Source organism: Sylvia atricapilla, chromosome 6 (assembly GCF_009819655.1).
Source record: "Sylvia atricapilla isolate bSylAtr1 chromosome 6, bSylAtr1.pri, whole genome shotgun sequence".
Lineage (NCBI taxonomy): Eukaryota > Metazoa > Chordata > Aves > Passeriformes > Sylviidae > Sylvia > Sylvia atricapilla.
The window spans coordinates 49,087,418-49,111,309 of NC_089145.1; the positions used below are offsets into that span (position 1 = coordinate 49,087,418).

A 23,892-nucleotide genomic window follows, 5' to 3' on the forward strand; every position below is an offset into this window, starting at 1 on the left:
CTTGAGGGGAGGGTCTAGGGAATCAGTACGATCCACTCCGGTGCTGTGCGACACCCGGTGCCAGCTGTCCAGCCAAGTACCTGCCCGGTTGCGCTCTGGGCGGAATCAAAATAAAATCGCCTGTCCAAAGCCACCACGGAGACACGCGCGGCGAGCGGCGTCGCGACCCCGAGAGCTCGGAGCTGCGGTCCGGGCGCTGACACACAGCCCCGGGCCGGGCGCTGACACACAGCCCCGGGCCGGCCGCTGACACACAGCCCCGGGCCGGGCGCTGACACACAGCCGCTGTCCGGTCGCTGACACACAGCCGCTGTCCGGGCGCTGACACTCGGCCCCGGGCCGGGCGCTGACACACAGCCCTGTCCGGTCGCTGACACACAGCCCCGGGCCGGGCGCTGACACACAGCCCCGGGCCGGGCGCTGACACACACCCCTGTCCGGCCGCTGACACACAGCCCCTGTCCGGGCGCTGACACACAGCCGCTGTCCGGTCGCTGACACTCGGCCCCGGGCCGGGCGCTGACACACAGCCCCGGGCCGGGCGCTGACACACAGCCCCGGGCCGGGCGCTGACACACAGCCGCTGTCCGGTCGCTGACACACAGCCGCTGTCCGGTCGCTGACACACAGCCGCTGTCCGGGCGCTGACACTCGGCCCCGGGCCGGGCGCTGACACACAGCCGCTGTCCGGTCGCTGACACACAGCCGCGGGCCGGGCGCTGACACACAGCCCTGTCCGGGCGCTGACACTCGGCCCCGGGCCGGGCGCTGACACACAGCCCCTGTCCGGGCGCTGACACACACCCCTGTCCGGGCGCTGACACACACCCCTGTCCGGGCGCTGACACTCGGCCCCGGGCCGGGCGCTGCCGGGGCGGCGGGCGGAGCGCTGCCGGGGCGGGGGCAGCGCCATGCGGGGCCCGCGGGCGGCCCTGGCGCTGCTGCTGGCGGCGGCGTTCGCCCCGCGGCCGGCGCGGCCGCACCCGCAGTGCCTGGACTTCAAGCCTCCGTTCCGGCCGCCGCAGGGCCTCGCCTTCTGCCGCCGCTACGCCGAGTTCGGCTGCTGCGACCCTCGCCGCGACCGCGCCCTGCTCCAGCGCTTCTACCGCCTCAGCGCCCGCCTCGACGAGCGCGCCTACGCCGCCTGCGCCGGGCACCTGCAGGAGCTGCTGTGCCAGGTGAGACGTGCCGGGAGCCCCGGAGCTCCCGCTGCGCTGAGGGGATCCCGCCCCGCGCGGTTCGGCCACACAGGGGACTTCCAATGCGCAGGGGACGTCGCCGCCTCCTAGGGGGATTCTGCCCCTGCACTGAGCTCTGGTGTAGGCATGGATGCTTCTGTCCCATCGCAGTGCTTTGGCACAGGTGTGTGTGCATCTACTCGCGCTGGGCTGCATCGAGCCCCGGTAGGGATGCTTTGGCCCAGACATTGATCGTATGCACTGGTCCAGGCACAGGCACTTTGGACGGTCCAGGGAGTGTGAGCCATGACATCAATTCCCAAGCCCAGACTGAAGTTCCCACCCACAGGTGCAGCAGCCATGGCATTAGTGCCTGTGCACAGGCGTGGGTACATCAGCTCACACACTGGGATAGCACAGCAGCCTAGGCACGTGTTCCCAGGTACTGGAAGGAGTGACTGTCCATCATCAAGTATCCCAGTGGACTTTTTGTGCTTTGGCACTTGTCTAAAAGAGGAACAGGGATATTGCTCTTCTTCAGTTTAGGAGCAGCAGTCTCTGAGATAGGTACTTGGGCAGTTACAGTTTGCAGACTGTCCTCACCCTCCCAGTGTTAGGACCGCAGACCTGGTGAAGAAACCCACAGGGCACCTGCCTGCACAAATCTTGCTCCTTATTATCACCAATTGAGGGGGTCAGGTGGGGTTTTTTTGTATTGGATTATAGCATTTTTAGCATGTGCCAGGTGCTAATAGTCCTGGCGATGGGTGCAGAGTAATGCCTAGGAACCTCTGTGGTCGCCATCCTGCACAGGGGGGAATTTCCACTCAGAGCCGATGTCCTGGGGCATATGATAATGGGATGATCACAGTCTGCATAGAGCAAAGTGTCTGACCCTGTCATCAGTGGAGGCCTCACATGTATGAAAATGCCCCTGAGACAGAGCAGTGGCAGCTCGGCACTGTGCAAGTGTAAACCTTAAATTAATTCAGACAGTGGAGTCTTGTCTGCTGTGCTCAGATGGGATCAAAATAGCATTTCAGAAATCCTGCTCTTAGCATTTTTTCAGTACTTCTTGGGTTCCTTAAAGTGTGAGGAGAAAGACAACACTTTTCCACACCAGGTTTTAGAGAACTGACTTGTATTTCATCTCACATTGTACTGGAAGCAAAAACCATCTGAATATATTTCTGAATCAAGCGGTGTGTAGAGTCCATTCGCAGATAGGAAACCAGTTAGCAGTGTGTGCTAAGCACTCCTGCTTCTGGAAGTGATAACTAAATCTCCTGTGTTTGTCAGAAAGCCAGCCATTGAAAATGTCTTCAGAAGCAGGGAAGTATTGCAATGTGGGAGCAATGATTCACTGAAATGTTCTGATGAGCTCAGTGCATCACCAGCCCAGATGTGGCTACAAACCACCGCCTCTGGCTGCACAAGCACATCATGGAAGTTCAGTCATTGCAAACACTCTAGAACATTCTGCTTCTATTCATTCATTGTATATACAATTTATATCCTAGACCTGAATTAATAAGTGGGTTTCTGTGACTTACTCAGCATGCTTCTGTCTCTTTCTGCTCACAATTCATGATTTTTCTCAAATGTGATCGAATTATATTGACAAGTGTCTCAATATGTGCTTGTGGATTACTGCTTTTTCTTGAATTCATAGAATAATAGAATAGTTTGATTTGGAAAGGACCTAGTCCAACCTCCCCTGCAATAAGCAGGGACAGCTTCAACTAGATCAGGTTGCTCAACCTGAGATGGAGCATCTATCACCTCTCTTGGCAACCTGTTACAATATTTCACCACCCTCATTATAAACAACTTCTTTCTTAAATCTAATCTACACTGACCATCCTTCAGTTTAAAGCCATTACCTCTGGTTTTATCACTACACTGCCTTGTAAAATGCCCCTCTCCAGCTCTCTTGTGAAAGGTGCCATAAGGTTACCTTGGAACCTTCTCTTCTGCACCAGATTGCAAGAGCAGATGCCTCACTCTGCTTCTTGGGGAACAACTTGCTAGAAGGCTTGAGTTTCCAGATGGAAGTGGTCAAGGAGTCCCTGGGTTAATATGGAAGCTAAACACTTTTCTGAGGAATCCTGTTGCTTCCTCCAGGCTGATAGCAGCAGTAAATAAGACATTGTCTGATGTGGGTGTTCCATCAGATTCAGACTGTTGGAATTCCCCAGATAAGGAGCTGCCACTGAATTATTGGAACAGACTGGATGCATTTGGCTAGCCTGTCTTAATGTGACTTGTTTTGTTTTCTGATGAGTTATTTTCATAGTACAAACTTGTTCCAGCCCTACTAAGGTAACTGATCATCTGCCCATTAGTTTCCTCGGTCTTTGGACCACAGCAGAGTTTAAAATTAATGAACAGACAGCATCATTTGGAAATGACAGTTTAGATCTAGTGTTGATCCTGGGCTCTGAGGTAGAGCTTCTTGGTATTTTCAGTTATGTGATGATGACAGGATAATGTGAAGGCTAAAGGATCACAACATTTGCTTCAGAAGCAAAGAAATTCAGCATAAGGCATGAGGCTCCATCTCTTCTAGAACAAAATTTGGAAGATATTTCACGTGTCTTGAAAATACCCTAGGACATGCTTAGGTATTTTCAGGCTAGTGGTAGATCTCTGAATATCACTGCCAGTGCAGTGCTGCTGTAATTAGCTATATGCCACCAGGAATGTCGTAAGGAGGGAAGAAGTTGCCCACAACTTCTATACAGACACGCCTGAGGCTGTGGTGAGCAGCCTGCAATGGCAGAGGCAGGGAATCCATATCTCTGAGATATTCTTCATTCTGATCCTGAAGCCAGGGCATTGCTTTATAATGCATAAGATCATTGCTTGCTTTGAAAGAGGCTTTCAGACAATGGGGTACACCTGACTACTCAAGTGAGGGGCCTCCTCTCTCTGTATAGGAAACCTCCATAGGCAACAACAGATTGAGCTCCCACCCAGCCCTCCCATCAAATTCCCCTTCTGTCTCATTTCAATTTGTTTTCTAAGGCAATTTTTTCAGTCATTACAAGTGAATTGACAAATGCTCTGTCTCTTTCTGTCCCTGGCACACCTCGTGTAACCAAGCCGAGTGTGTTACCCAATCTGCCTGTGTAATTTCAGTGCTTTGTGTCACAAGCAATCTTCTTTTTACCACATTAATTGCTGCTCATTTGAAAGCATAATAACCTTCATTTTGCAATGAATGGCTTGACATTCCAGGAGGAAAGCTTATTGTACACTAATGATCTGTTATATGGCCTCTCAGTTTATTATGGTATGTAATGGAAAATAAAATAAAAATTAAATATTGTGTATGTTTATCAGCTAATTTAAACAGTTCAGAATCTCAGATGTTATATCTTTTCAGCTACTGAATAGTGTTGTAATCTTCATTAAGAAATATCTCCCTATAGATCTAGAAACAGCTCTTTTTTTAAATTAAGCTAGTCTTGCTTAGTAATAGAAGAAGAAATGCTAGATAGGAATTTATAAACACAGAATTTATTTAAGTAGTAGTTTCTTTTCTAACCATTGTTGCCTCAGGTATTTATCAAAATATAACTTTGAAAATAACTGAGTCTCCACAGAGTCACACTGCACTATTTGAAGAGCACTTTTGAGGTGCTTGTTGGGAAGATGCATTATAACTGGAAAATACTGTTTATGACAAGCAAATACCCTCGCAAAACAGAACTGAGTCACTTCAGTCAGTTTGTAACTTACAGACAGTTTTACTGGATCGCAGCTTTTTCATAAGGAAAATGTGTCTGTAGGAGATCTCGTCATGGAGATTACAATGAGCTATGTGAACTTGATCCAGTCCTTAAGCAGATTTCCAAGGCTGCACCTTCCATAAACAAGGGTTGAGCTGCAGCTGCCGCCCGTGTGCCTTGCCTGGGTTATGGCCATTTTGTGCTCACTGTCTGAAATCCTGTAACCTCAGCATCCCTTGCAGAACTTGGTGACCCATGTCATGATCATGAGATGCCTTTCACCACTCCTGGCTGGGGATATAAACTATCTGTAGGCAAAGGTCCACCAGCAAAGGCAGCTGGACCCAAGCAAGGGTGGTGTCCCCCTCTCCTCCTCCACTCTCACATCCCACCCCTTCCAAGCTGTAAATCACATCCATGTTTGAGGTGCGTGCCTGGATTATCAGATGATGAGGTATGAATGTCCCAGGCTTTGGCCATGATGGCCTTTCCCATTTTATCATCAGTATGGAGATGCAGGGCCTGAATCTTCTCAGATAACTCTTTGTTCTCACTTCTGTTCTGTGACGGAACTTATTATTTCATAGATAAAGTCAAGCATCCAAGGAAGAAAAGTCTCTTTTCCCCAGTGCAGTCTACTAGGGCGATGTAGCAATATAGGCATCATTGCAGGGTTTTTTCCTTAAGTTCTGTGATTAGAATAAATGAGTAACAGCTTGAGGAACTCAGCTTTCACCAGGAATATTGAAGATAATTTCTATGAGTGCTGAGACAGCCCCCCTTTCTAAGATCTTTCCCTCTGTTAATATATCTTCAGAATAAACCACAACATATCTTGTAATTAAGATGAAATATCTGTAATTAGTATCACTGCTCAGCTGTTTCAAATCTGGCCCAAGAAATGACTTGAAGCTTTTTCTCCCTCCCTCTAGGAATGCTCTCCATATGCAGCTCACTTGTATGATGCTGAGGATCCCTCCACCCCGGTGCGGACCATACCAGGGCTGTGCCCAGACTACTGCACGCAGGTGTGGCAAAGCTGCCGCTCCATTTTTCGCTCTCTCTCTGCAGACCCAGAGCTGATTGCACTGGAAAACAATGTGGCAAAGTTCTGCCACTACCTATCCCTAGAGGACACCGACTACTGCTTCCCACACTTGCTGACTAACCAGAACCTGAACCAGAACCTGGGGCTGGTCACAGCTGACGCCGAGGGCTGTCTCCAGCTGTGCCTGGTGGAGGTGGCCAATGGGCTGCGCAATCCCGTGGCCATGGTGCACGCCAACGATGGCACACACAGGTTCTTCATCGCCGAGCAGGTTGGCCTGGTGTGGACCTACCTCCCTGACAGATCCAGGCTGGAAAAGCCATTCCTGAACATCAGCGAAGCTGTGCTTACCTCACCTTGGGAAGGAGATGAGAGAGGGTTTCTGTGCATTGTCTTCCACCCCAAATTCAAGTTTAATGGTAAAGTCTACGTCTACTATTCAGTGGAAGTTGGTTATGAAGAGAGAATCCGAATCAGTGAGTTCAGAATTTCTCCTACTGACATGAATGTCTTGGACCATGGTTCTGAAAGGTATTGTACACAGGTTTCTCTTGCAAATGAATTTAAGATCTTAGAAACTGTGCAGCAGGGATGCACAAGATCTTAGATCTTTAAGAACTTGTGCCTTTTTAAAGATTGTTCAAGAATGAGACTTATTTAGCTTAATGTTTTTGCATTCCAGAATGCTAGCATGTTAGTCCAAGTCCATGTCTAGTGTATTGAAGTGCAGAATGTGTGTGTCTTCCATGGATGAACTGCAAGTGTTCAGGGATAAAACCTGTACAGTCCTCAGTTCTGGCATGTCTGAAGACATTTAACTAAACATGGATTAAACATTATTTATAGTTAGTATTTTGGGGTTATTGTTGGGTGGGTCTTGGAGGTTTATTTGTTTATTTTGTACTTTTACCATTACCATTTAAAATAGACTTCTGCAAAGCATGAGTGAAATTAATTTCAAAGCCACAAGTTTCCAAAATTAGTATAAACAAACTAAGTGATACCAGACCAAAGATGGATTTGATCCCATATTTCTTTATCTAAACAACAACTCAACCCTTTGATATTACAAATTTAATATCAAATTAAATAAAACTCAAGTCACTATATTATTACTGAGTACATTTTAATTGGAAAGGTCATTTGTTTAAGTCTGGTCTTGCAGTTGTTCCACACTAATATGCACAGATGATGAGAGGCTTGTTTGTGGAGTCAGGCTCATAGATCTATAACCTGTTGCAGAACTGTGTTACAGAACCACTGTTTTAAGAGACCCTTGAAGATTACTAATGCTAAGATTTTTGCTTCATTATTTGGATTTTATTAGGGGCTTTCCAAATACCCAGCTGTGGATGATTCTGCCTCAAAAATGCACATAGCCTAATGATAGAGAGGGGATACCAGTTTATAAAGCAATTACAGCAATCCAGAGTAATCAGCATGATAGATGACAGGTAAGGGGAATTATGTGGCACTCAGGAAAGTGAATCAGAAACCTGCAGATATCAACAGCTCATGAGCTGTCTTGTTTAAGAATCCTCGGGCTCTATGTTTGTAAGAATTTCTGTGCTTACTTAGCTTATGGTTAGTACAGCAAAGGCTTAGGAAAACAAAATTGTGGTTCTGCTGTGCTTATGTAGGCACAGGTCCCACTGATTTCATCCTGAGATGCTGCCCAAGAGGGAGCTCAAGCTGACACGTGGTGTGCGCTGCCTCGGCACAAATGTGTGTGTCTGTTTATCCTCAGATATTTCTCAATCCATTTTGGTTTTTTCCATCATCTTTGGGAGGCTGAGGAAGATTCACCTTTGTCTGTACAAGAGCCTCCTTTCCTCCTTCTGTCAGCTGGAACCTGTGCACTCTTGAACAATTACCTTATCACAGAGGTGCTGACATTTAACAGGAGGTGACAATAACTCCACAGTTGGGTTCCTTCCCACAAGTCACAATGACTATCAACATTTCAGAGGGGAAAAAAAACCTGTCTAAAAATGAGGTGGTGTAAATAAATGTTATAAGTTGCTTTCTTAGCTATTAAGATGCACTGCCAGCATGAAATCTGAACTTTTTTAGAAGCTAGAAATAATGAACTTCAGTTCTTATACCTGGGAACCTCCACTGCGTGTATTTGTGGCTTTACCATTTTATAAAATTATAATATATGTATTTTTCAGTTTCATGCTATGGAAGGGATTCCAGGCATAAAATAAACAAATAAAATAGAGAGTTTGAGGTTAAAATTAAAGTAAATTTTGTTGGTACTTTTTTGAATAACCTTTCATAAATTCAGTTTGTGGGTGAGGCTGCTCTTAACTGGTCTTTAAACTCAAAAGGTCCTGAGTGTGTAATTATCATTTAAGGATTCTTCTCTCTTGAAAAATTTAACTGTTCCTTAATGTTTGAAAAGCTTTATGTTCTCCTTGAAAGCTCCTGACAGGATTGTGTCAAAAGCTGGGCAGATGCCCAGATGGACTGGAATCCTTTCTCTTGCAATTTCAATTGGTTATAATCTCAGATGCCTTTTCTTTAATAAATTATAAAGAAAAAAATAAAACAAACCAAACCAAACAAACAGACAACCAAAAAAACCCCAAGTTTAACAAGGAGGAAGAAAGAATCAGAGGAAAAGTTTAAGTAATTAAAAGTATATTTTGTTATGTGATTTCCCAGACTTTCCACATTACACAATTTGGTATTTCTGTAATCTGGAAAATATGTTGAAACTATTTAAGGTTAGAAAATCAGCTATGCCCAAGAAAAATTCAGTAACATGGATATGGAGGAATTTGTATCCAAACCAATCTGTAGCTGCTTCCATCTGTCAAGAACTACACTGTCATGAAGTTGCTCTGCCCTTTGCATAGTGCTTGTGCAGTAGATAATTGCTTCCTCCCTGTTTTCACTTAGGATAATCCTTGAAATAGAAGAACCTGCTTCCAACCATAATGGAGGAGAGCTGCTTTTTGGAGATGATGGGTATCTCTATATCTTCACTGGAGATGGAGGCATGGCTGGGGATCCTTTTGGCACCTTTGGAAATGCCCAGAACAAGTAAGAATGGATCCATCACTATGGCAGCTCCAGGGTGTGGGAAATCGGTGCCAGCCACCTGAAGGCTGTTCAGGGGCACATGAATTATCTTGAAATGTTGTGGTTTTGTTTTTTTGGGGTTTTTTTTTTTTTTTTTTTTTCAGAGATATTCAAAGACTTGTCTTTTCTAAAACATAGAGATTGAAACCCTGGACTTTCCAAACCACCCCGCTTTGATTTTTTTTACCAAGGTCTAGTGATACAGGTTAACACGTGGCCGGAGTCTTATAAACCATGTGTTAATGTATCAATCTCTGAGGGTCCAGCCCTTGCAGATTGGTTCAAAATAATCTTGGCAAGACTGCTCTTCAGAGGTGTTTTGTAAAGCAAACGGTTTGATAATGAAAAATAACAAAATAACAAATGTTACAGAAAACAAAGGAAAAGCCGTGCACAAGTGTCTGAGAAAACCTCTGACACCCTGCTAGAAACACTCCAAAAAGCTTCTTACTTCTTTTGTGCTCCTTCCTGAATACTGAATGTTTTAGGAGGGACAATCTGGCTTTTGGCCCAATGAAATTAACAGCAGGCTTTGAGTTATACTCTCGGAGCCCAATCCATGCTCCTGTGCTGCCACTGAGCCAATTACAATGAGGAAAACCACAGAACTTTCTAGTTAAACTTCCTAAAATGTCTAAAGGTGAACCAAAACTCTTTCCCTATTCCGAAACACCTGCTGGCGGTGTGGGGTGCATTGCTACAGTCTAGTCTTAATTTTTTTTTTTAATCTTTTTCATTTCTTCTCCCACTGCAGATCAGCCCTGCTGGGCAAAGTGCTGCGGATCGATGTGAACAACAACGACCGGGGTCCCCTGTACCGGATCCCTCCTGACAACCCCTTTGTCAGCGACCCCGCGGCTCGCCCCGAGGTCTTCGCCTACGGAGTGAGGAACATGTGGCGCTGCTCCTTCGACAGGGGCGACCCTCACACCAAGGAAGGGAAGGGGAGACTCTTCTGTGGAGACGTGGGGCAGAATAAATACGAAGAGGTCGACATAGTCGAGAAAGGGAAAAACTACGGCTGGAGGGCGAGGGAAGGGTTCAGCTGTTACGACAAAAAGCTTTGCGCCAATTCTTCCTTGGGTAAATAGACGTGCGCTCATTTTTAGTTCCTGCCTTCAAAGCCTGGCTGCTTGGTGGTAAACACAGCTCTTTGAGATATAAACCTCTATTGTCTCTGTCTAGAAGGGAACTGCCTTAAATACAGGGCATAAATACTGAAAGTACAAATGTTACCATTTCTGAGTTAGGAAGAAAGCGAAACGTGCTAGCTGTTGTTTTTCTACGTGATTGGTGTTGTTAGTGAAATTATTTACTGATTCTGTGGTTTAGAGGGACAGTTTCATCTTTGCCAGATAAAATGAGCTTTTGTGCAGGAGCAAGAAAAATCTGGAGGAATTGTATTTTTCTCCATAGCACACACGTAGTGTCCTTATTTTAAACAAAGAGAGAAGAACATTGACTGATCAACCCTTATGCACGCTGCCTGCTTTGCAGGGAACTGAATGTACGGTGTATTTTCATTTCTTTTAGCTATGCCACAACTGAAAACCTCATTTTATTTTCATTTTTTCAAACTGTTCTAAACTTGATTGAGGGTGTTTGCTGGCTGGCTGGCTAAATTCCAGTGAACATGTGAAGTCAGAACATATTGAATTCCAAGGGCTGATGTGGAACATGTCTTGTGCTGGAACCTCTTCTCAGAGATTCAGGGGGACAGTGGAGTGGGCTGGCACTGATTTGCATTAGCTGAGATTCTGATTCTTTTGTCATCTATGTGCTGTTGTTTAATTTTCTTCCTAATACTAACTCAGTTTAAATTCCTTCCTTTTATTAGCTTCACTATAAGTACCAGAGTGATTAAGTATATTTTTATAAAAATGTCAAGAGGAGGGAGCAGATTTTTTGCACTCCCTTTGCTGAAGCAGTTGTTCAGAGAGCTCATTTATTGCTCTCCTGTGTGACAGTACCCACTTGAGCATTCGTGGCAGACACTTTCCTGAGGTCTCCAGGGATTCAGAGCAATTTTTGATGACTTTAGAGACCCTTTGTTAGAACAGTGAAATGTCACAGCCCCTTTAGAATGATAAGTACAGCTGAAGTGTAGAAAACACCTGCTTTAGAGGAAATCCCCCTGGTGCAGATTCCTTGCTGGCAGAGCTGCTGGGTTTGCTACTTGCAGCATCTGCTACATGGGCAGGGACAAAGGCTGTGAGGATGAGGAGGAAAGCGTACCCTGAGGTACCTGTGAGCCAGGAGTTTCAAAAGTAAGGGAAGGAAGACCTCTGAGTCTCTAATGGAGACCTTCAAAATCAGGACATCTCTCTCCTTTTTACATTTGTCTTACATTTTAACTCACATTTCACAATTAATATGCCAGTACTACATCATTCATGCCTGTGCCATGCCATAAATATTTGATGGCCCTTTCAAGTTGCTTCTCGATCTCAGAGGAACAGAAGCTATTTGTGCTGACATCTGACATATCTTTTCATCAGTGCCTGCAGTCTGGAGTCACCCATGTCTTTTTCTCCTTTCACCACCTAAACAAAGTGCATTGGGCAAACTTTTCCCACATGGGTGCAGTGACTCTAGGAGTAACCTGTGAATTTGTAGCTAAACCAGACAAGCTCTGTGGAAATATGCCAGAAGTGGCACTAACAGAGATGGATTGTAGTGGAGGAGAAGGGCTCAGGAGAGTGCTGAGGTGTCTTGGTGAGGGGCAGGGCAATCCAATGTGATTCTGAAAAGGTGAAAATCAAACTAAACACAACTCCACTTACAATTCATTTAAATAGAACCAGGGAACATGATTGTACTCTGCCAGTCTCAGAACAATCTAGGTAAAGAGCTATTCTGCAGCATGTGCAAAACAAGTCACAGATCTTTTCTGCCCTACAGACGATGTGCTTCCAATTTACGCATACCCACACAAAATGGGGAAATCCGTTACAGGAGGCTATGTCTATCGAGGTTGTGAGTCTCCAAACCTGAATGGTCTGTACATATTTGGGGATTTTATGAGTGGGTAAGTAAATACTTAGGACGTTTACTAAGTTGTAACCCCAGCCAAAATCCCCCCCAAAATAGCCTGATAGCCCTTCAACCCTCTCCTCTTGTTTTTTCACGTGCTTGTGTTGCCCTTGAAAGACAAGGGGTTGCAGGGTATATAATGCATTTGGGTTAATATTAACAGTCTTTCACTCTTCAGAGAAGCTGCAGTTCCTGTTGCAGCTAGTGGGGGTAGGAAGCATTAAATATCCTTTCAGGTGTCCATGCTAATATTCATAAATCATCTGTGTCAAGTTGTAGAAGCATTCTTTTGCCTTGCAGACGCCTGATGTCTTTGAAGGAGGATCGTGCTACTGGAGAGTGGCAGTACAGTGAAATCTGCATGGGGACAGGACAGACATGCATGTTCCCTGGACTGATCAATAACTATTATCAGTACATCATCTCCTTCGCTGAAGATGAAGCAGGTAATCTTCTAACTTTATATCACACTGAATGGTGTGTTCCTGGTTTCTCTTCAGAATAAAATGCCAGAGGAGGGATCAGAGAGAACTCCAGGTAGGCACAGCACAAGTGCCTTTAAAATGCCAGATTCCCAGCATCTCCAAAAAAATCAAATCAAAGCGTCGATGCTAATTTTGAGGTCTGTGTGCCATGCAGTGCCTGCAGTAGGAGTTGGGAAGTCAGCTACCTTGGGACTGAATCTGCTGTGCTGGACGTGCTGCTGCCTGCACACCTTCCCTCTGGAGAACAGGGAGCAGAGGGGGGCAAGTAGAATAACACAAAGCTTAGAAAAAAACCCTCATTCTTCACAGTGCCATGCCGTGGGGAATGCAGGCACTGGGAGCCAGAAGCTGATACCCATGGGAGAGCAAGTCTTTCTTCTTGTCTAGTCAAGAAGGCTGTGAGCATTTATAATGGATACAGGGAAACAGATGTTGTGAACAGCAATTATCTATCTGCTCACCCTGGGCTGGGGTATTTATACCTCTCAAGGTGAAGCAGAACAAAAGCCAATGTTACGTCTTGAGTGAGGCATCAGCAAGAGTCTTTAAGTCCATATTTTATTAGTGCCAGTTGGGATTTTGTCTTGTGTAGGACTGAAGGATACAGTCTCAGTGGAGCTTTGCTGTGTTTTCATGACTGGAAACACTTTGCTTTCTAGAAGAGAGCTGCTGTGATTTCAAGAGGAGGAAATAGAGTCCTGGGGTGAAAGCTGGTGGTGTCTCCCGTTGTTTGTACAAGGGTGTTGCAGAATATGCAGCCCCTGATTGAGGGTGGGCAGAGGATGAGCCCCACAATGTTTCATGTGTGACTCAGCAATGCAGGAGCTGTGCTCTGCCCTGTTCCAGGGAGGTCTTGGCTCGTGATCACAAGCACCTGCTTCCAGAATGCCCCAGCTTTTAAACATCTGTTTTTTTCCTGCAGATTATGTAAAGTTTGGGTGTTGCTCAAATCATATAAATGCAAATTTTATCATGTGAATGCAAATCCTCCAAGTTAAGTATTAGCTTGAAAGTTTGAATTTTTTTTTAGAGTTAAACTCAATTTTCTTTAATAGTTAATATTCATGGAATTTAGAGCTATTTCACAGTGCTGTAGTGAGAAGGATATCTTACCCTAAAATCAAATAACTTCATTCAAATCAGCTTTATGCTAAGTGCAATATCAAGCTGTTGATTGCAGCCCTTGCTCATGCACATGAGGATGATCTCCCTCATCCTGTGTTTGTCAACAGTCTGGACAAAGCAGGGGTGGAATGCTGCCACCTTTTTGCTCTACACTGTGCTTTGCATAAGTATAATAGAGCTGAGAGGAGATTTGGGCTGGAGTCTCTTTTCAGAGGTATTTAATTCCCTTGTGTTTGCTTTATAGTAATGGAAAGGAATCTGTTGAGAGCACTGCAGTAAGGTTGCTTTATCTGCTGTGAACAGTTTTCTCTTGCACCTTTTTTGTGTGCTGGGAATCTCATTTTTTACAAGTTTGCCACGCAGTTTATTTTAACAAGGTTTTCTTCACAGAAGCATTTAACTTTTGGGGTTGTTGCTGTGATAAATCTTTATCTGGTGCAGTAGATGTGTATATGTGGTGGGGAGATCTCTATTTTTGGCTCATTGCACAGCCATTATAAAGCCACCAGCCCCATCCCTGGCCAGCAGAAGATGTCAGAGACACCCCAGGCACTGTATCTGTGGGTCACACGTGTGTAGGCTGTGTGCTTCATGGCCTAAACATCCATAGTTCTGCCTGATAACTTCCAGGAAATGGGCAGGATGTAAAGCATGCATCACCACAAAACTCAGTGCCAGATGTTTCCTGTCCCCATTTGGATCAAGGCCGCATCTGGCCTGTTATTAATAAAGCTCACCAAAAAAATGAAGAAACCAGCCAGGTGCAGCCAGTGGTTTCTGCCCTGGAATTATCCAGAGGAGCCCAGCCCAGGGCAGCACAGGAGAGCAGGTAGGAGGAAGGAGGCTCAGCCCCAGCTGCCACCAATTGCCCACACATTCCTTTGCTCACACTGACCTCTCTGTTCCTTCCCCTCTTCACCTTGGTTTACCCACAGGACACCCAAGAGAATCTGCCTTATTCACTAAGCAAGTCTATATTGCCTCTTTTTCTATTTCCTCTCTTTTTTTTTTAAATATTGCGAATATATTTTCTCTCCCCAATCCTTTTTGTTGCACCCCTCAAGCACTTGTGCCAAAGGTGCCAGAAGGACTGTTTATCCCAGTCTCCCCTGCACAACAGGAGAAGAAGGATAGAAATGCATTTAAGAGAAAATAAGTCAAATAAATGGTGATGGACACTGTTTCGTTGAAGGTCGAGCCCTACTCATGTGACCTGACAAAGCTGTGATGAATCAAATGCCTTTTGTGTGAGATATGTCTCACTCTGAGAGTGTGCTAGAGAAAGCGAAAGCAAAATCTTGTTCTCCTGTAATTCACCCCAAAGGAGTGCTTCATCCAAAGGAGCAGAAGACAGTGAACTTTCTTAATTTCCTTTCCCTTCATTTCAACAAAAGTAATTCAGGGTTTGACTGTTTAACAAAAGAAAAGTCAAAGGACACAGATCATAATGAGATGACAAGGAAGGTCCGGGGAGATGACCCTGCAGTGGAAATTTGTCCAAATACAATTTGTAAAAGCTGACACTCACTAAGAGTATTTTATGCCAATGGACTGCAGATGAGCTCTCAGACCCATAATGCCTCTGTGCTGTACAGGACAGAAACTCCATGGACAGTTTTCATGGATGTGTCTGGTGGTTTTATTTTTTTTTTTTCTTTTTTACCAGGGGAATTGTACTTTCTGTCTACTGGTGTACCAAGTGCCACAGCTCCCAATGGAGTGGTGTACAAAGTGGTGGACACCTCCAGGTATGAGATGTCCTTGTTGCAAGGCCTGGTGATAGTGCAGTGAGTCCTGGTGTAGATGTGATGGTGTGGGTGGGATGTGTGATGGTGTGGATGTGATGAGTGATGTTGGCTGACTAATTAACTCTTCTCCCATGCTGGGCCCTTCTGGGGAGGTCGATCAAGGAACATCTGGAGAACCCCTTGTGGGTCTGCTTTGCTCCTGCAGTTGTTGGGGTCTGCACTGCCTGGTTCCAAATTTTTATGGCGCCTGTTGGTGTTATGTGGGTCTGGAGATTTCCTAAATGCTAAAGGAGTGTTTTGTGGATGGCTTGTCTTTCTTGGGCAAAGTTTCTCTAGATTTCTGCCCAAAAGGAGGAAGTTTTTCTCAAGGTATTTATCCTGAGTTCCTCTCCATCCCTTTTTTCATGTCTCTCAAGAGCACTGTGCCCCCAGGCTGCTTCAGCCAAAACTGGGCCAGTGTGACCTGCAGTGCTTTCTTGGGCAAACCAGACATGGATATCAAAAAGTACATTCTTCTTTGTGTTTCAAAGAGCAGTATGGATTGGACAGGAAAACAGACCATCATTGCACCTCCTGGATTCCACGTGTCTGTATCTGGGACTGGGCAAGGCAGGGAATAGCTGTGTTTTATGGGAAGACTTACAGCTGTTTTTCCCATCTTCCTGTTTTTAAAGTGTTACTATTATTGGCTAAACACCAAGCTCCTTTCAGCCAGAAACAGAGAGTGAGATTTTTGTAGCTTTTGTTTTTAATGGATTAAATTTACAGCTTTAGCTATCTGAGGATTTTGAACCAAACCACTTGTCTAGTTTTATGCTGAAACCCATCCCCAAAGTTAAAGAGCCCCCAGATCTGTCATGTGTTTCCTCCAACTTTCTTCTGTCAAGAGCATTTTCCATTATCTAATGCAATGGAAGAGTTTCCGTAAACTATGTATTAAGAAGCTGGTGTTATGCAACTTTTGCAAAAATAAGGAAAGCAGAAGTCAAACACAAGCTGTAAGTTTAAGTTTAAAAAGAAGTTTCATTCATGTTCAGAGTGACAAAATAAGTCATTGGAAAATTCATAAAAGCAGGGAACATGCTTGTACAGACAGTTGAGAGAGAAGCTCCCTGCCTTCCCCAGAAGTGCAAATGCAAACAATCCTAATTGCACAGGAATCGTACCCTCCAAATGCAAACATCATGCATTTTTTTAATCAACTTGAAAACCTCTGAAGAAGTCTGAGGGTTACCGAGATGGCTGTCATAGGAAAAAGTGATGATGAACTGGATGTGACTTCCCAAAAGTGAGATACATCTCTATGGCAAACAAATTGTGTCAAAATAAAGCACCATGATAAGACAAAGCCTCTGGAGGAGACACTTAGAGTTCTTTTCTGAAATTAATGCATTTTTGGCAAGACATTTGTTTGGGCTTTCTGTATGAATAATAATAGTGTGTTATTTTGCTTCCGTGAGAACAGTCTGAAACCTTGCGTACATATGATCTTTGTGCCAGATGTTCAACATATACTATCTAGTTGTGTAATTTTTATTTTCAGTTTGATTCATCTCTTTCTGTAGTGCTTGAATCTGCCAATGTTTTATTTCCTTAATGGCTTCAATAGTGGCAACTGAAAACACAAACAGAAGACTCCACTGCCTTGTGAATCTTTGGACTTTCATCAGTGGTGATCTGTGATTCTTTATTTATGTTTTCTATTGTAAGAGATTAGTTGCATCATGTAAACAGACTTTTTTTTTTTTTTTTCAATAAGAATTATGTTCTTAGAAAAACAATGGGAGGCAAAGTGTTGTAATGCTAGTGGAAAGGAATTAATTGTGCAGTGTATGTGTTCCTTTTTTTCAAGGAGAGCACCACCAGGAAAATGCCAAGTTGAGCCATCGCCAGTGAAAGTCAAAAGCAGGCGTATCCCGTTTGTGCCAAAGGAGAGTGAGTGTAACTCTTGCTGTTTATTATTGGTTCATGTTAGCTGGCAGTAGATACAAACTCCAGACTCGCACTATCTCTCCACATGTGTGGAGACTACCCAGAACTTCACTCTTCAAGGTATCCTCAAAATTAAATCTTCCCAGATGTTTTGGATCTGGAGAGTTTGTTCAAGTAAGTCATACAGTGTTTCCCCTTTCTGGGGAAATATGAAATTTGCTTTGTAGTTTCTGACCCTGTCCATTTTCCCTTTTTCATGCTACACTGTACACATTTCATTACCACCAACTTGGTTTCCCTGTAACTGTTCCTGCCAGGGACCCTATGCTCAATGGTACTTTTCAGTGACAAGTGATTTTTTGCAGTAGCTTCAGGTAGTGGGGAGGATGTGATGGGTGAAGGGTTGGGAAGTCACTCATTGAGCAAGATGAGAGCTGAGTCATTGTTAGTTGAAAGTGAGAAAATGTGGCATGAGAAAATGCTCCGAAAAGAATCAGTGATCACGTAGTGAGGTGAACTTTTGTCTTACCCAAACCATTCAGGGCCTTTTGATTGCTTCATGCTGCATGAAGCTGGAATAGTCAGTGGTGGAGCTGAATCTGCAGCAAGCCAAGTACTATTTATGTGAGGTGCAAAAACCTAAACACAATATTAGGATCTCAAAATCAGACCAGGCAGTATCACTGTTCTTTTCCCCTGTGCATTTAATTTACACATGTAAGTACCTAGGCAGCACCCTAACAACTTCCCTTCCAATTCAGCGTAGTTCATGAACTTTGTCAAAAAGCTAATGGTACTGCGGGAACTCCAAAGTCAGGATACTTTTATTTAATTTTTAATAACATTAATCACATTACATTGCATTTGAGTCACTAAGAGTTCCTACAGCTTCAGCTTCAGGGAATAATGAGGGCACTCAGCACCTTGCAACACTGAGTCTTTAAGGTGGAACAAACTCCAAGGCTAATTTTTGACTGCTGACATGCCTGAGGACTCAGTATCTTCAGAGATGTTTTCCTTTTCTAGCTGTGCAGGCAGTTTTCAAATATTAGTAACTTGGTTCATCTTCAGTCACTTTTGTCTGTTTCTGCTTATGCATTATTCTCTATGCAAGTCGAAAGTTCAGATTTTTAGACTATACATATAACTAAATCTTTTGGGCTTGTTTACAAGGTAGTTTTTGTCATAAATTAAAACTCAGAAATAGTGGGAGAGATTCTACCAAGTGTCTCAAGAACTACGCTCTCTTTTTGGTGAAAAATAGGCACAACCATTTTGATTCAAAACCATGCAAACAAGGATGTGTGGCTGTAAATATTTATTGGTTTGGTTAGTATTTAGTCTGAATGTAACAGAATCACCAGAGCATGGGGCTTATATTAGCTATGAGTGCATTTTGGAAGTGTATTTAATCAATAGTTAAATAAAGAGTATTATATAATGACAACTTGATCCAGTGAGGTGAAAAGCACTCCCAGGTGACCGTTAGCTTTCATACAGTCCTGCACAGTACTCAGTCAGTCCCGGGGTTTTCAAGTGCTTTGCCAGACCAGGCTCCAGCAAATGAGCTGTAGGTAAGGCCTTCAGATCTGCTTCTTGCCTTGAGAACCCCAGCTTTCAAAGGAAGGAAATATTTTCATGTCATGAGCACAATTCCTTTTCAAAGTGCATTATTTGGAAAAACATGGATCAGTGCAAGGGTTTGTCTTTTGGGGACAATAGATACTAAGCACAAATAAGACAGTGATATTTTTTGTCTTCTCTACTACAAAGCAAATGATGAATGAGAATGCATAAATCTGGGATAAAATTCAACGTCATTACATCTTTGCAAATGTCTGTGACACTGTCCCAGCTCTGTTAAATGTTATTTTGTGAAATTCTGAATTGCTTCCTTCTGGCAAACTAAACCTTATTTTTAAGCTAAAAATAAAGCACATGTGAATAAGCAAGTCCAGTAACACCTGGAAACTGTGACAGCAAAGAGTTTTCATCTCTTCAGAGTTCAGAACTCTTTTTTTAATCCTTTTTTTTCCATAAAGAAGAAGAAACCCAACCCCAAATCCTGTTTTATGTGTTGTCCTGGCAACTCCATTCCTCTTACACATTCCAGTTGCCAGAGAGAATTGATTCTGAATGTTCCCAATTTCAGCTCCTCTGAATAAAGCATCTGGCCCAGTGGGGAGCCCACACTCTCCTCTCGTAGTGATCCAATCCTTAGTAATGAAGACAAGAGCAGAAATAGTGCCTGTCTGTAAAACGCTTTCGGCAGCTCTTCACCAGGATATGGTGAAGAGCTCCTCTCCTCGCTGTGAAATTCCAGCACCTACCCTTTAAGGGCCAGGCTGACACTTGCCAATAAAACACTTGGAGCTTCCTTTTTGGGAGAGGCTCCGTGTTGGCGTTCAGCCCTCCAGTCCTCTCTGCTAACAGCAGCCGACATTTCTCACTGAGGAAATACCGGCTCGCTAAGAGTGTTGTTGCTTCTCAACAGGATGAACTTAGGTAACTTCCAAGAAATTAGTTATATAAGTCAAAAATCAGAACTCGTTTCCTATAGCTGTCTTCAAGCATTGCCCGGAGAGCGACAGACTCACGCTTTTCTGGCTTTTCCCGCAACAGAGGTTATTATGCAAACACCACCGACAGCACACCCCCGGCTGAAGACCACCACCGAGGCGCCGTGGGGAGGCGTCCCCGAGCCCCAGCCCCGCGGCACGGCGGCGGGGGACCGGAGCCGGCCGGGCAGCACCGCCCGCGGGCCGGGGAAGGGGACAGCGGCGGAGGAGCGGGGACAGCGCAGGAAGAAGAAGCCCCCGGGCAATGGAGCCGTGCGGCTGATGCGGCAGGGCCGGCGGGGCCGCGGCCGGGGCAGGGTGGAGATTTTCATCGACGGCGAGTGGGGCACGGTGTGCGACGACGGCTGGAGCCTGCCCGCCGCCGCCGTGGTGTGCCGCCAGCTCGGCTTCCCCTACGTGGTGCGGGCCACCAAGAAGGCAGAGTTCGGGGAAGGGACGTCCCTGCGCATCCTCCTGGATGACGTGCAGTGCTCCGGGCAGGAGAGGACGCTGCTGGAGTGCTCCCATGCCGATGTCGGCACGCACAACTGCTCGCACGAGGAGGATGCCGGCGTGGTGTGCAGCCGGGAGGAGGTGACCGACGGGTGACTGAAGAGCTGGGGAAGGCAGCTGGGGGACTTGGAGCACATCCCTTTCTTGCCCAACCCTCTAAACCAGCTGCAATGTTGAGGAGGGTGTGCCCTGCCTTGAAGACGCTGCATTTCTTCAAAGTAATCTTATGTTTTCTTCATGATTGTCCCCATGCATCTGCCTCAGAGGGTTAAAAAAAAAAAAAAAAAAAAAAAAACCACTGAATTGAGTATGTTGTGGGCAGAGGATGCATTTCTATGTTTTTGGGGGTTTTTTTTGGTTTGTTTTTTGTGTTTTTTTGTTTTTTTTGTTTTTTTTTTTTTTTTTGTAGGAAGAAACCCCCAAGCATCAGCCTTTAGAGATCAGAGAAGAGATGCATCCTGTTGTCATTTCTCATTTCAAAATACAGCATTTTTCAGCTGTGCTACACAATGTTTTGCCAAAAAATAATTTCCCAAATGACCGTGTTTCACTCTTATGGAAGCATTTGCGTTGTTAGCCTTGTTTTGCCACCTGCAGCTCTGAGCTGAGATTTCTAAGGATGTGCCTTTCTAAATCTGTGCCTTTCTTTGCAAATTACAAAAGTATGTCTATTTTTTAAACTTTCCACTCACTAGTTTAAAGGAAAATTAATTTTCTGTAATGCTTTTTATTGGTATAAACCTCTTTGTCATCAAGGATAAGCAAAATCAGATGGTTTAGAAGAAATCATAGTGTACTGCATGGAAAATATTTCTGCAGTATACATTAGCCTAAGTGAAAAGAAAATTTGACCCCTTTTACATGAACAGGATTGAAAATCTGTCCGTTTTTAGATGAACAGGATCATTATCCCGTTTAGCTCTGAATATACCGTTTATGTGTTTCTCCCCTTTCCCAAACTTTATGAAGGCACATGTTTTCTCATTCAGTTTTCACAGGTGTGAATGACTAGACAAGAGGTAATGCACTGGGGCAATAATCCTGTAATATTTACCCCTTTATTTACCCCTTTTTTAGAGGTTATTAAAAAAAAAAAAAAAAAAAAAAAAAAAAAGGCAAACAAAAGCACCCTATTTTGTCTGAAATGTGTTTTTCACCTGAGTGGTGATGGGAGACACATGTTGTCTTATGAAAATATTTGGCTGGGTTATTTGTTTTTCCTGGTGTAATCAGGATAGGTTTTGTCTTGCTGCTCACACAAGAACATGAGAAAGACAAAAAAATCTCACCAAACCCAAAACAAAACAAAAAACCCAAACAAAAACAAACAAAGCCCTAAACTAAAAAACCTTAAATGTAAAATGACCACTGTGTCCAGAAAAGTTTACAAGCAAAACCTTGTATCTAAAGCTCTTACTGTGGATATTTATTTTAACCCAATTTCAAGTTGACAGTATCTTCTTAAGCCTAAAACATGAATAGAGTAAATGAATCTGTTTAAAATATTTTTCCTGAACTTTTTGATAAATACTGGTTAAATTGGTTTTGGTATTAAATAACACCTTCAATACTTCAATACACAAAACCAGATGATCCAAAAAAAAGTATTTCCCCCTATTTCTTATGAAGTATAAAGGGGGAACAGATGTATAAAGTGCCTTTTGAGAAGTACTACTCTCATCATTTGAAAGCCTACAAATGCCATCACACACCAGACTGTTACCAGGCCTTTGCCATTGCAATGAAGTTGCAAACTCATTTGTTTCAAGTGCAGAAATTCACTTCAGGGACATCAAAACATTCAGGGAACAGGAGAGTCCTTTGTAAATTCTTCTGTTAAAAGAGTTGGAAGATATTGAGCTGGTGGGACTAGAGGGCCGGAAGAAAATGGAAGATGGAGATACCAGCTTTCATTTTCCAAATTCCTCTTCCACTTCTTTTGGCTCCTTGGCCAAATTTCAGCTGCCTCTGTTTGGGAGATTTTAAGAAGAATCTTGGTCACAATTATACTTCAAAACTTCTGGGTAGAAAAAAAGAACCTGCTCAATAAAAGTTACCCTAAAGGAATTGAGGTGATTCCAGGATGTCTGCCACAGACAAATTAGGCAGGAATTTCACCATCTTTTTCTAGCTAATAAGCATTATTTTTCTAATTTAACTATTATTACCCTGCACCCGCTTTAGTCCATTTGAATGTCCTGAGAATAAGCAGAGGCCACCACATCTTCGATGTTGCTGGTGGCGATTGCCAGCACCCCTGGCTGGCAGGCAGGGTGACACACAGGCTCTGGTGGCAGGCAGAGGCACAGAGAACCAGCCCCAGCGAGCAGCTGTGGGTGAGAGTGAGCGGTGCCTGCCTGTGCTGGCACAGAGCTCTGCACACCCTGTGTTTGCTGCTGGGGTGTTTCCTGGTACTGCTACATGGGTGCTGCCAGCTCCACAGGGAAATATTTATCAGCAGAGAGAGAGAGAATTTAGAACCCTAAATACAGGGTTGGTTTTTTTTCCTCTTATCCTTTTTCCCAGCCTACACTGAGTGGGGAAGGTGTTCAAATGGGATGATCAAGCCAGCTCAGCACACTTGGCTGTGTGTGCACGTGTGTGCCTGCCAGCTCAGTACACTGCTATGATGCTGGGAAGGTATTTCTGACCATCGTGGTCCCTTCCAAGCTTAAAATATATCTGTTCTAAATCCTGGTATCCATCAGTCTAGTTCACTGGTATTTAAATTATGAGCCATGAACTATTTAAAGAACACAAGTATACATGCATTTAAATACCTGCTATCTCATCTGTTGTTTAATAGGATTCTTATTGATATTCTTTTTACATAGCAAGACATCACACCAATTAAGCATTAGATAAACTAATAAGCCCTGCTGCTACACTTGAACATGACAGTATACTTCCTGGATGCCAATACAGGATAAATCTTAAAAAAGCCCTCAGTGCAACCAGACTTCCATGTACTTCCATGTACTTCCATGTACTATGTGGCAGTCCCAAACTTTCATCTATTTCCTTGTCTCCTGATTCAGCTCTGTGTCTGAGACTGGAGCACCTGCATTTCTCCTTACATCTCTTTCCTTAAGTCAGCACAGCTGCATCACATAGAGGACCCAGCATTATCTCTAAGGGAAGAGTATAAACCCAGCCTTTCCATGTCTTTTTTTCTACCTCCAAGGCAGAGTAGCTCTGCCCAGAGCTCAGAGTTTTTCACTTACGTTCTTGTGGTGCCCAGCATCCAGCCTGAGCACTGCCACACTGAGTTGAAGTCTGCAGTATAGACATTATCTTCATTTCAACTTACCATGCTCTTTCCAAGAAATCCAATAGATAAATCTTCCCAGCATATCTAGGAATAATCTTTAGAGCTTGCTGCCCAAGCAGTGAAGGAATAGTGAAATAGGTAAGGTGTTGTATCAGGGGTTCTCACTCAAATGATGGC

General features: G+C 44.2%; 1 protein-coding gene across 2 annotated transcripts; it reads left to right on the forward strand.

The window, feature by feature from the left end:
• Positions 1-911: 911 nt before the first annotated feature.
• On the forward strand, positions 912-20,776 carry HHIPL1 (HHIP like 1). 2 transcript variants are annotated; one of them, XR_010743872.1, is made up of 9 exons: positions 912-1,178; positions 5,845-6,491; positions 8,868-9,011; positions 9,805-10,133; positions 11,952-12,078; positions 12,384-12,529; positions 15,360-15,441; positions 17,299-17,376; positions 19,996-20,081. XR_010743872.1 is itself a non-coding variant. In XM_066321861.1 (9 exons), the coding sequence occupies exons 1-9, from the start codon at positions 912-914 to the stop codon at positions 20,538-20,540; spliced, it is 2,370 nt and encodes a 789-aa protein (XP_066177958.1). In that variant the 3' UTR covers positions 20,541-20,776. The 2 variants fall into 2 exon arrangements, 1 of the variants encoding a protein (XP_066177958.1); XM_066321861.1 differs by having other exon boundaries at positions 17,294-17,376; positions 19,996-20,776.
• The last annotated feature ends 3,116 nt before the right edge of the window (positions 20,777-23,892 follow it).